Raw genomic sequence first — 12,782 nt, 5'->3', positions numbered from 1 at the left:
AGCGTCACCCAGAATTGGTTGAACAGAAATCAGGTTGGCTGAGCTGTAGTGCCCTTTGTGTCCATTAATCTGGGGGCTTAAGGCAGCTTGCATATCCCTCCAGATCTTTCTCCCCAACACACACACACAACCAACATCTCATGAACAGTCAGGTGTCCCTTTCAGTGAAGGAGCTGGGAGGCTATCCAAGTTTCCTGAGAGTGATCTGGCAGGCAGAGTCTTGGCCAAATGGGATAGCTATTTCTCAGGTCCCTTTTGGATTATCTAGAGCGGTGTTTCTCAACCTTAGCAACTTAAAGATTTGTGGACTTCAGCTCCTAGAATTCCCCATGCTGGGAAATTCTGGGAGTTAAAGTCCACACATCTTATTAAACTTGTTGAGGTTGAGAAACACTGATGTAGCGGTTGCTCCGGGACGTCCCCTGATGTTCTTCTGTTCTTTAGCCAGTGTCTGAAGGAAGATGCTGGCTGGAAGGGACAGAATAAGGGACAGCACTCTGGGCCACCTGGGAAATTGGTTTCTTAACTGATCATTCTAAAATGGAAACTCTTCCAGGGTTCCTGGCCTAACCAGAAGGTGCATGTTTATTTTGTCGGTGAAAAGGCTTGTCCAAACCAGATCACACTCTGAACAAACATTTCCATCCACCACCCATATCTGCCCCCCTTCCTGACTGGGAAGGCCACTAGTTAAAGAAAGCTACTCTGTGACCACCTTCTTTAAGCATTTCTAGATTTTGAGGATTTTTTTTTAATGTTTTTGCAACGTTCATGCATATTTATATTTATAATCTGTGTTGACAAGCAAGTATGGCTGCTTTCCTTGGTGCTATAAATCAGTGTTCCTCAACCTCAACAATTTTAAGGTGTATGGACTTCAACTCCCAGAATTCCCCAGCATGAATTTTGGTTATTTGTAACATCTTTGTTCTTACAGTTCTGGGGATTTCCTCATCTTCACTGTAGCAGAATTGAGTTGTCTCATATTGTGATGTCCTGGAATTATTCACATGGCCCTTTTGGATGCCTTCAGTCTAGGAATGCATGCACGTGCATGCATGCAAACAGGGTTGGGGGTTTGAACAGCTCCCTTAACTAGGTTCCCTTTAAACTTGGTTTATTTCCACTGGGGCATAGCTGTTTTTGTGAACCCAACCCCTGGGTTCAACACCTTGTGCAAACCCAGAAAGGGGGTTAATGCACTAACTGGGTTAAGCCTATTGTCCTTGTTGCAAAGATCTTTGTTTGCAAAAGATGGATTTCTATCTAGGCTAGTTGCTAGAATGTACGCTTGGGTTAGCAGGTGCAAAGTGTGCAAATGGCTTTGCTCCTGTCTTCCTCCGCCTTCCTGAAGGCAACAAGAAGCAATGTGTTTTTGAATGATCCGTTGGATCATTAGCAAGTGGATCCACATTGCATTAGCAAATAGATCATATGGATGTAGTGTGTCTGTTGGTGCGGAGAAAAGGCATAGAAACGGCTTGGTTGTGAACCAGACGCATTCGAATCCGGCCCGTCTCATCAACACAACCATTCTTCTGCCTGATTGCTTGGGGATTTCCTTTCTGCAGTCCCCAGACCCCACCCCAACCCCAGGCCCTGGGAATAAAGTCTTTACAGGGTTCTTTCACCATAAGCTTTCTTGGGTAGATATGCCCAGGAAGAAGGCTCAGCTTAATTCATCCTTTGAAAATGTTAGTCCTGGCTGAAACAAAGGAAGAAAAAAAAACTTCTGTAAGGTATGAAGAAAGTACAGATTTCTATAAAAAGCCCCTATGTGAATTCTGCGCTTGCTGAAGATAGGGAGAACTTACTCAATAAAGAACTTCTGTGAAACGTAGACTTCCAGCTCCTTTTTTTATGCCCCCCTTTCTTTCTGAAAGTTATCAATCTCCGCCCTGTGTCCTTTACTTAAGTGGTGGGCCAGGCTTGAAAATGTCTCTTGAGAAGGGACTCATCGCCTGTCCGAGGCTGACCTCTTCCAGGGACTAGTTAAGGTAGGAATATAACTCTAGCAAGAGTCCATTTATTGCAGAGGATGGTCTTGGAAACATGGTCTTGATGCAAGGTTGCACTATAATTCAAGCGCACAAGTGGGTTCCCTTTCCCTTATCTTGTGGGTTTAGTTCTAGAGGGATCCAGTATCTAGTATCTGAACAATACAGCGTTAGAAATACAGCCGGTCCCCAGTTTAAGAACGTCCTGGTTTATGGATGATTCCTAGTTAAGAACAGGCTGCCATAAAGACTACTATATTAAAAATGCAAGCTAAGTACAATGTTTCAAGCTAAGTACACAATACTACTTTGTGTATAATGTTTAGGAAGTTTTAGTGTGTTTGGAAGTGTTTCTTAAGTGTTTTATATAGAAAGGTAAAATATATACTGTATACTAAGACAGACATTTGACTGATGCTAAATAACTGTTCTGACTTATATACAAATTCAAATTAAGGAAGGACAGATTTAGGAACGGAACTCATTCTTAAATCAGGGACCTGCTGTACGCTATTTTTATCATATGCTTTCTCATCGCTTTGGGGCACTTGCATGCAGCGGGATGTAATATAGTCTCTTTTCAACTGTGTCTTGTTTTTCCACTATCAAGGTGGACATGGGTGAGTTTTAAACGTTTGCAAGATCATGAAGAATTAGACAAAACCTGTAAGGTGTTCCTCCCATGTCTTAGCTGCTTTTTTCTTCTTCCTTCTGCTGCATTTCCTGTCCTGCTTGGGCTGGAGGAATGAGGTTTCGTTTTTAAAAATGAGTGGACCGAAAGCTGGATGCAAAAAGGTCCTTGGTGTTGTCAACCCAACAAGGTAGACCAGACTAGGAAATGCCTGCCATATTGGTCAGGAGTATTTTTATTGCAACAGCGATAAGAACAGAGCCACTCAAAGTCACATATATGAGATGGGTGGCTATATAAATTTAATAGAATCTTGCAAGTTTGAATGTGCTTCTCCCTCACTTTATCTGTGTGAACTAAGGAGGGTTGTGTCTAAGACATTTTTAAGTTCCTTTCTTGGCCGGGTTCAAGCATCTCTTAGCTGACCATTGCCTTGCTGGTGTCTCTTCCTCCTGTCCTTTACAGTCATTCCCTATTCCCTCTGCAAGTGTCTAGCTCAGTGTTTCTCAACCTGGGCAACCTGAAGATGTGTGGACTTCCAACTCCTGGAATTCCCCAGCCAGCATGGCTGGCTGGGGAATTCCGGGAGTTGAAGTCCACACATCTTCAAGTTGCCCAGGTTGAAGAACGCTAGACTAGCTGAAGCTTTGCTTTAATCTGTGCACAAAAGGATCTTCTGTCACTTAGAGAGATCTTTGGAGCCCTGGGAAAGTGTAATGCCCAACACCTATGTGCCTTAGATGATCTCAGAATAAAAGCCAAGCATGGTCAAAGCTGGTTAGAACTTGGGAAAATTGGAAGATCTCAGGGCTGGGAAGTGAAAAAAAAATCACTGTAGAAGGGAACCATTTCTTTGTGATTGCCAAGAAAACTAAGATTTTTCAAGGTAGCTCATAGGAAGAGAGCTGTGTTAGTCTATCCTAGCCAAAAATCAAAAGGAAGTCCAGTAACACATTTTCCGACTAACAGATTTTATTACAAAGCAGAAGCGTTTGACTTTTAATAACATTGGTTAGTGGGAAAGATGCTACTACTGATTTTAAAAAAAAATCTTGCCACTCACTTAGAAGCTGGATGCTGGGACTGTTCCTTCGTTTACAGGAAGTCAGAATAGCTAAGGATATTGAGTTCCATATAAAAAGGAAATTGGAGTGCATACTATTCACGTGACATTTGAAGGAATCTGTTACTTGAGAGGCATCAAGAAGAGAATCTCTACGACAGCAGGTAAATAAACTGTCCTATTTCAAGGTATTATGCAGGGAAGAGGCACTGAATTTGGCAGCAGCAAAATAAGACACACTGCCTCCTTTAAAAAGAAGACTTCTGCTCTCTCTCGTTAATATTTTCCGTACATTAAGGTGCCCCAGCATCCATAGAAAGTGGTCTGCTATTTTCTTCTGGAGGTTTCTCAACTTCCTGGTGGTGTCCCATTTGCGTCCGTGACCCTGCTTAGCTTCCAAGCCAGTGTTTCTCAACCTTGGCGAGTTTAAGATGTGTGGACTTCAACTCCCAGAATTCCCCAGCCAGCATGCAATGAAGATGCAATGGGTCTGAAAGCTAACGTATCAAAGACCAAGACCCTTTCTTCCAAATTAAGAATGATGCCAACTTCACATGGGAAAAAAGTCTTTATTTAAAAGGAGCTAAATATGTAAGGAACGTTTGGCTGAAATAATATAACACACTCATTTTATATGGACCAATAAGTTCCTTACATTATGGGAGGGGAAATAAATATATTGGTCTAAATAACATCATAACCTACTGAACATCCCTACCCTTTCCCCGCTGGAAAGCCAGGCCCAGGCAATCTGTCAGGTGGTTCAGGGCCGGAAGAGAACTTTTTGCATTTTCTGCACTCCATATTCCAAGCTACAGAAAAAAATGCAAGAGGTGCATATGTATATAAACTTGCAAAGAGCGCCATCAACCCACCAGAAATAGCTCCGTGATCAACATCGTGTCACCAAACGAGTGAAGACGTTTTAAAAAATGGAAAACCAGAAGCCGCCTTTCGTGAGACTGGCTGGCTGGCTTAAGCAGGGTTTCTGTCTCTGCGGACCAGGACGAGGGTTCGGGCCCAGAAGTGCTACTTGGGGGGGACAGGCGCCAAAGGCATCAGAGGGGACAGTGACCACTGCTAGGGTTTGAGCCACACGACCGATGTGAAGCTGTCCAATGTGGCAGCCTTGGTCTTCTTCCGACCGGAAGGAATGGGAGGAAGGACCGGCTTGGTATTGGACCCTGGATGGACGGTGACTTGGTTGATGTGCGGGGAAGGGGCCTTGTGTTTCGGTGTCTTCTTCTCCTTGGTATCTGCAGGACGGTCGGTGTCTGTGAAAAACAGAATTTGGTGACTGCTGGGATAAAGTGGCCACATAGCTTCTCAAAAGACACTCACTCTTAGCCCAAACTGATACGCCTTAGGATCTTTCTGCTTCTTACTCAAACTACATCTCATCAAGATGGAAGGCCTTAGTCTGGAGCTGGACTTTCTGGGCCCTCGGATTAAGCTCTAAGAACGTTATAAGGAGGGACTAGAGTTGCCTGCAAAGGTATCTGAATCCATCTTGGTGTTTCCTTACCTTTAGGGGCTGTCATCAAGCTTCTGAATGTGTTCCAGAAATGACCAGTAGATGGCAGCAGAGAAAGCAGAAAACTTTAACTCTGCTGCCATCTAGTGGTCACCTGGAGATCTGCAGCCCAGATAGGAATCCTAGCAAAAACATTTTCTTACAAAGGGAGGGCATTTTCTGGCCCTGTTACAGGAGCATGCAACTTTCGTTTTCCAGGCTAAGGCTGCACATGGTCTTGGGTAACACGCTGGTGGGCAGGCATCATCCAGACAATGGACCAGGCCAAGGACAAAGACATGGATGGAGCTGAGCAATTAACAGAAAAGTAATTCAGATTGTTTTTAAATTGATTTGTGGGGGGCTTAGATTGGGTTCCCCGATCTGTAACATTTAGCATACATAGAGTGGCTGGAGTAGAATAGGATGGAAGGAGAAATGTGACAAAATTAGCAAGGCAGTTAAAATTGTGGTAAATTCCACTGATGCTCTTATCTAACACTGGATTTATAATGCCAAATCTGCTATCTCCACAGGATATTTAGTGCCACCCATGATTCTGCGCACCACAGAACAGCCCAGGTGACAAATTTGATAAAGCATCTGGAGAATGTGGTTGTGAAGAGTTCACATGGCCATGCCTATTGGCCTCGTCCACATAATATCCTTAAGTGGGTCACGGGGACAAGTTGTCAGGTTGACTGAACAGCCACTCCTGGCCAGCAGATCCAGATTCAGGTGTTTATCCTCAAAGAGCAGTGGGTCTGTCCATACCAGTGTTTCTCAACCTCGGCAACTTTAAGATGTGTGGCCTTCATGGCTGGCTGGGGAATTCTGGGAGTTGAAGGCCACACGTCTTAAAGTTGCCGAGGTTGAGAAACACTGGTCTGTACTGTTGGAACAGGTAACTGCAGTTACATCTTTGAGAAACAAAAAGAGGGGAGCATTTCTAGCCATTTGGGGTTTCACACTCTGCCCCAGCTGAAAAGATACTTTTTTTTTTCTTTACACTTTGGCTTCTTTATAAAATCAGAATCTAGGACGGGTGAGGGTCTCGCAAGACATGAGAGGGTGCCAAAGTGGCCCATCCACTGGCCAAACTTTCCACTCCTGAGCCAAAGCAGGGACCTCTGTTGGGGGGAGGTCAAAAAAGTCAAGATGGGGGTTGTGACCATACAATAGAGGCTTTACACCCTCTTTTACAGCTGATGCACATTCAAGGGCCCATTCCAGGCCTCTGACTGGCTCCCACCTGGTTGGCCTCCTTTCTGATCGCTGACTTCCACCGCTGGCATGGGGATGGCCCTGGGGGTGTGGGTGGCTGAGGCACTGGGAGAAATGGTTTCTGCCGAATCGGTGAAGGACTTTCTGGGTGACTGGCCCGGCTCTCGGTACCTGAGAAAGGAAAGTGTGAGGCCGATGCCTGGGAAGGCTAAGCTGCCCCCCACCCCTGAGGAACCACGTCACGTTGTGTTTGCTGGTAGCCGTGCTCTGTGAACGCCTGGAGGACTTCCTGGGCCTGCTGTCTTCCAGGTGTGAGGACAGCGGGTGGCATTCCTTGCCCGGGGAACATGGTCTTGCACTGCAACGTATCTCTAGGGCGCCAGACTGGGGAACTGGGGAAGTCTGCATCAGAAGCCCTTGCAGGCCAGCCGGGCACCGTTCTAGAGATCCTCCCCTCTGCTCCTCGAGTGCCACCACGGTCTCCCAACCTCAGCAACCTCCGGACTGGGGCTTCATCTGTTGGCTGTCAGGCTGCCCAGGGCTGTCCACAGGTCATGATCAAGAAAATCAGGATGGTGGCCATGAAGGTGTGATCGAAGCTCTGCAGGTTGAGTTTAGATCGCACCCATGTGGCCACCATCTTGACTTTTCTGACCATGCCTGTGGCTATCCCTGCTTGCCCTGGACCCTCCAGATACAGACCTTGCAGATTTCCTATTGAGCAAACTCCCCGTCCCTCTTACCCCCTGTAGCCCATGGTCTTGGCTTCCCTCCTTGTCACACCAATTTGGTTGCAAAGGCTCCCTTTGCCCACCATGCCAATCCTTGCCATCAGCGTGACTGTGGGATGGTGGGGGGCTTGTCCAGTTCAGGCAGCCCCAAGCCCAGGAAGGTGGATTTGGAGTTTGGAATGCCTTGCTTCCAAAGCGCTGGCTTGGCAGCATGGCCTTTTTGCTAGCTGGGGGTAGAAACGCAGGGAGCCCCCTGCTCCTCTCTTGTAGGTTGGACATAAGAAGAGTTGGTGGGGTCCTGCTCAGCCTGGAGCAGCATTTCGTTTCTCATCATGGCCAACGGGAAGCCTCGGGGATGCTGGAAGCAGGCAAGGGAGACGTTTCCCTCCCCTGCAACGGGGATTTGAGATGTGCTTGAGATGGGTGGCCATATAAATCAAATCAAATCAAATTGATTGATTGATCAATAAATAAGCTGCCCCTGATCCAGAGTTATCATGGAGTCCTCCAGACTGGTAACCCTTGACAGGCCTTCATCCTGATGTCTCCAATCCCCTTCTTGCTAGTCAAGCAAGCTAATTGGCCACAATTACAAAAAACAAACAAAAAAGGCTGCGCTTCTGTTTACTAGCTCCTTAGCAGAGTGCGTTCATACATTTGCATAATCTACCTGGACCAATTTCTCATTTGACCTGCCCTTGGGCAGTCCCTCTTTGACGGTCATGTCTGAGCCCCACTCATCTCAGCAAAGCCTAAGGGCCCTCTTCTTTCCAAGGGCAAAACAGGACTGCAGCTGTTGCACCAAGCCCCAGCACTCTCTCGCTGACCCACTGCCACCCCCTCTCCCGCGCTATTAATGCCTTTCCTTCATGCAAGCCTTGCTCCCCCACAAGGCTCTTAGGAGAACATTAAACGTGGGCACTTGCAGAGCTGAGGCATTTTAATGGGACAAAGCAGGAGGCCAAAAGGGTTCTGCCTTCCCCCCTCCTCCATAGCCAACGGAGGGAAAGCGCTGCTCGGCTCCTCCCAGCCCTTGCCAATGCAGGCGTCACCTCTTTGGTGGGGCTGACAACGGACTGTGATGGCATGTGGGAAAGACCTTGGGAGACAGCGAAGAGATGCTGCCTGGGAATGGTCAGATAAGAGAGGGCATAGCCCGCGGCTGCATAATGGGTGGAGAAAGAGGCTCGGGAGGGACCCTCCCTAGTTTCTCGGGCTGTAAAGGAAATGGTGGGAGATTTGCACTTTCAGACTTGCAAGATTCTGCTAACATAGCCTTACAATAAAGTAGAATTAGTTCACCTGGTCGTATTTCTTGTTTTGTCTACCTGGGAAAGCTGGCACAGACAGACACTAATTAACACCCATTAACACCCCTGGCTTGGGCAAAGGGAAGAGGGAAACCCATCCTTAGCTGGCTTTGAGATCATTCCAGTTGGAGCAGACTGGTAGAACTGAGAACTGGGGGACAGTCTGGATGTCATGGACCAAAGGAATGACCTTGAGGGACAGGAGGAAGAGCCACAACCAAGACAAAGGTCAGATGAAAGAAACCTGAGTCTGGGGCGGGTCTGTAACCTGAGGAAGCATCTCAGACAAGGCCCTCCCTAGTTCTCACAATGATAACGGGAGGGACAGGGAAAGTCTTGCAAGATTCTGTTATAATAAAAGTAGCATTGGCCTGCATGACTTTGGTTTCCTAGTCTGATCTACCTTGGAGGGCCAGCACCCTCACGGAAAGAGAGGAGAGGGCTAACACCTCTTTTCTGCTCTTATGGCTGCCCTGGAAAGGTGTGGGAGGAGCAATGAACCCCAGAAGAGATGGATGGTGTACTCTGAAGACAGAGCCATGTCTACTTGGGGTGGGATGGGGGAGGATGGGAATCCAATACCCACAGAAGAATAACACCTGTGTTAGGACCAGCCAAAGTAACACAAATGGGTTCACGCTTTCAAGTTTCCCAAAATTTTCTACCAGGCAAAGTGTTACCAACAGCAGGGGAAGGCCAGATATTTCAGCCAGGAGATTCCAGGGGAGATCCAAAACATCTAATTGGCAGCTGGGCTGCAAATGACCTGGTGGAGGCACCATCTAAACTCCCTGCCTTGGATTGTTTAGGTTGAACCAAACCGGCTTAGTTGTTTTATGGTTAAGTGTGTTGAATGAACCCAGAAAGTTGGCCAATTCAGGTGGGTATGTGATTCTGGGCATTGTGGAAGTTTGACTTCCTTTGAAGGGCATCTCAGCTGATAGTGATCTGCAAATCACAGATGCTGCCCACCCTTTCTCCAAAAAGCTAGTTTGGCCTATCGTTTTTTGTCTTCATTCTGTTCCAGACTGGAGCAGCTCCTTCCCAAGGTGGTTTTCAAAACCAAGATGTGAAACACCCTCCCATCCCAAAATGAAAGAACAGCTTTAAGATACTATTCCAAGACGAATGGAACAACATGGCATCCATCATATATAAAATACAGCATATAAGTCAACTTCTCTTTTAACCTCAAAGGTCCATGCCATAAAAGGTCATCTAGGACTGAATCCATCTTAAGTTTTTCCAAGACTGGTTAGGACCCAGCATCCATTCACGGACCTAGAACTTGCCCAGCCCACTTCCTGTTCCCAAAATGGGGAGGGGGAAAAGGGTCCCCAGAAAGACTCTTATGTTTACTCACGTGTGGTCAGGACTGGTGGGTGGGACGCTAGCATCGGGGCTGGTGGGCTGCCTAGAGGTCCACGTGAAGGTGAAAGATGGGGGCTCTAAAAACCGACTACGCATGCTGGCTGGTCCTGAAACACTGAGGGCATCCCTGGAATGAATCAGAAAGAGCAACTTTTGGGACTACGTAGTCCGGCTCGTTCTTGCAGCTCTGAGCTTGCTTTTCAGGGTGGAAGGATCAGTAGCATTTCCAAAAAATCCCCTGCCTCTCTGTTGACCCCAAATCAAGTTTCCATTTGCAAGTTCCTCCCCTGCCCTGTTTCCAGTTCTATTTGTGCTGCAGTGCTCTAAGACGGGGTTTCTCAACCCTAGCAACTTTAAGATGTGTGGACTTCAACGCCCAGAATTCCCCAGCCAGCATTTGCTGGCTGGAGAATTCTGGGAGTTGAAGTCCACACATCTTAAAGTTGCTAAGGGTTGAGAAACCCTGCTCTAAAATGCTCTCTACGGAGATGGCCCCGGGCAACTAAATCACTGAGTTACTACACAGCTGGACAAACGAAGTTGAGGCCCTTTCCTTCTGAATGTCATTTATTACCAATCTTCTTCTAAAAATGTATATACCTGTATTTGGCTTCCTAATTGATTTTGCTCCGTAGACAGTACACACATTCGCAGTTCAAGCAGGGAGAAGGTTCACACCTCTGAGTAACATCACTGAACTATTGCTCTAAAACACCAGATCCTGGCTGAACACTAATCAATGTTCTTTCTTAACCCAGAGAACTGAGACAAACATGTGTTTCACACAAGTGTTTGATCTCTTTCCTCTAAGCATTAAATTTCTATTTATGCTGTCTGGCCACGTTATTTTCTCTCTCCCCCCTTCTCCCAGAGTGGAAGCAAGGCCAAAATGCTCAATTTGGCCAGTGATCTTCCCCATCTCTGTTTACAGACAGAAGACTCGACATTCTTTTGTGCTCTCCATCGGACCAAGAGCTAGAAACTGGAACAAGACCCTCAAATGAGCAGTTTCTGAGATATTATTGGCTCTTGCTGAGATCTCAGGAAATTAATAAATGGGCAGTAAACCAGATGTGGCCGGGAAGGAACAGGAGCTGGCTCTTCCTCCCAGAGACTTGAATGACCAAATGCCAAGGGAGAAGGCTTTGCCTCCATAAAAAGGGTGCCCCTATTTCTTAAAGTCATAAAGGTGAAAGGGACCTTGCAACTCTGCTCGCTGCAGGATTGTAACGGGAATGTCCTTGAGAACAGCGGTCCTTCCCCACCACCCAAGATAGACGGTTCCACTGTCGAAAAGCTCTTCCCATGATAAAGCTTCTCCCAATGATCAGCATCCTTGCAATGTCTACCCATTAATTCTCTCCTCTGGAGCAGCACAGGGTAATTCTGTTCCAATTTTTTTTTAAAAAAATTTGGCCACAGCGCTTCAGGGCCTTGAGTACAAAGCAGGCCTTTCCTCAGTCTTTGCGTGCCTTTCCTGCTCTTGAATCTGGTTTCCCCCTCCTTCACTCTCTTGGTCAACTTCTTCTCACAAGCCGACTGCTGCTTCTAGGCAGTCTTCAAAGGCGGCCCTGTGCAAAGCCCATTGCAAGAGTCAATCCAAACAATGATGAGAAGGAAGGTCTGCTAACCATAGCCTCCACTTGCCTCTAGCCATGGGTTTAGAAGAACAGCCATATCATGGACAAGGTCATTTATATTGTTCTGGATGCTCTGATTAGTTTTATATCCCACCTTTTGTTCAGGATCTCAAGGTGGCAACCTGTCCTTTTTTTCCACCAACACAACCCTGTGAGGGAGGCTGAACTGAGGGAGAGTGACTGGCCCAGAGTTCACCCATTAAACTTCCATGGCTGAGAAAAAACTAGAATGTGGGCCTCTCTGCTCCCAGTCCAGCACCACCTTCCCCTGAGATGACTCTGGCTCTTGGGCTGAGAGGAACAGGGCCATTGTCCTCTAGAGAGCAACATGGCTGAAGGGGCCTAGAACCTGGGCCTCATTGCTCCTAGTCCAGGACCTTCATTTAGCCCCACACTGGTTCTTGATTAAGCAAGAAGGACAGGCCCAAATTCTCCCAGGGAGTCTACATGATTGAAGGGGCCTTGAACCCAGTTATCTTTGCTCCAAATCCAGCACCTTCACCAGTACCCCATGTTGGCTCTTGGGCTGAGAGGGAGAGACTGGCCAAAAGTCCCCCAGGGAGCTTCCATGGCTGATGGGGGATTAGAACCTGGGTCTCCTCACTCCCAGACCAACACCATTACCACTACTCAACCCTGGCTCTGGGGCTTAGAGGGAGGGTCTGGCTGATGAACCTCTGTGGCTGGAGGTGGACCAGAACCTGGGTCTCTCTGCTCCTTAAGGTTCAACATGTTCACCACTGGGTCACCCTGGCTCTCACAGTATTTCAGTGGTGTCCTTATAATGTGGTCCCTTGAATGGGACAGAGGTTCTAAAAAGGGTCTCCTGAATACAACTCATGGTTCATCTTCATCTTGAGAAGTCTTATCACGCTATTGGCACACAGGCTACACTGGTTCTGAGGCCCAACATATTCCCCCACCCTGGATTGCAGGATGTTCTGCTTCCTCTTAAAATTATGGACTCCAGCACCAGGTGCCACTTCCCCAACATCTCCGCTACTTTCACTTCGTCAAACAACTCCTCTCTAGCAGTTAGTCAAAACGTTAATTGCCCAGGAGAGCATTCCCACCCCGCAAAAAATATATCCGCTGGGTTCTGTGCTCTGAAAACAGATACTATCTATGACACTGTGGGGCGATTCTTTAAAAGTGGTGCTACATCATGCTCAGATTACAGTCATAACATGATTGTGCAGGCCGAGCGCACCTGTACTCACACCTGGGAAACTGACGTGCCTGGAGCAAGCCTGCATTTCCCAGATGCCACAGACAGATGTGGGGAGGATACACGGACTGGTG

The 12,782-nt window shown here is 47.2% G+C and overlaps 1 protein-coding gene across 1 annotated transcript in view; it reads right to left on the bottom strand.

The window, feature by feature from the left end:
- Positions 1 to 4,771: 4,771 nt before the first annotated feature.
- Positions 4,772 to 12,782, bottom strand: part of LRGUK (leucine rich repeats and guanylate kinase domain containing) — a 47,934-nt gene continuing 39,923 nt past the window's right edge. Inside the window, exons 18-20 of the mRNA XM_063308689.1 lie at positions 9,833 to 9,967; positions 6,457 to 6,599; positions 4,772 to 4,965 (exon numbers count right to left, since the gene is read on the bottom strand). Coding sequence (XP_063164759.1) covers positions 4,772 to 4,965; positions 6,457 to 6,599; positions 9,833 to 9,967 — 472 coding nt within the window. The remainder of the gene's footprint in view (positions 4,966 to 6,456; positions 6,600 to 9,832; positions 9,968 to 12,782) is intronic.

Source organism: Candoia aspera, chromosome 7 (genome assembly GCF_035149785.1).
Source record: "Candoia aspera isolate rCanAsp1 chromosome 7, rCanAsp1.hap2, whole genome shotgun sequence".
Taxonomy (NCBI): domain Eukaryota; kingdom Metazoa; phylum Chordata; class Lepidosauria; order Squamata; family Boidae; genus Candoia; species Candoia aspera.
Note: the sequence above shows the minus strand (reverse complement) of the source record. Positions and strands in the feature narration are given on the sequence as shown.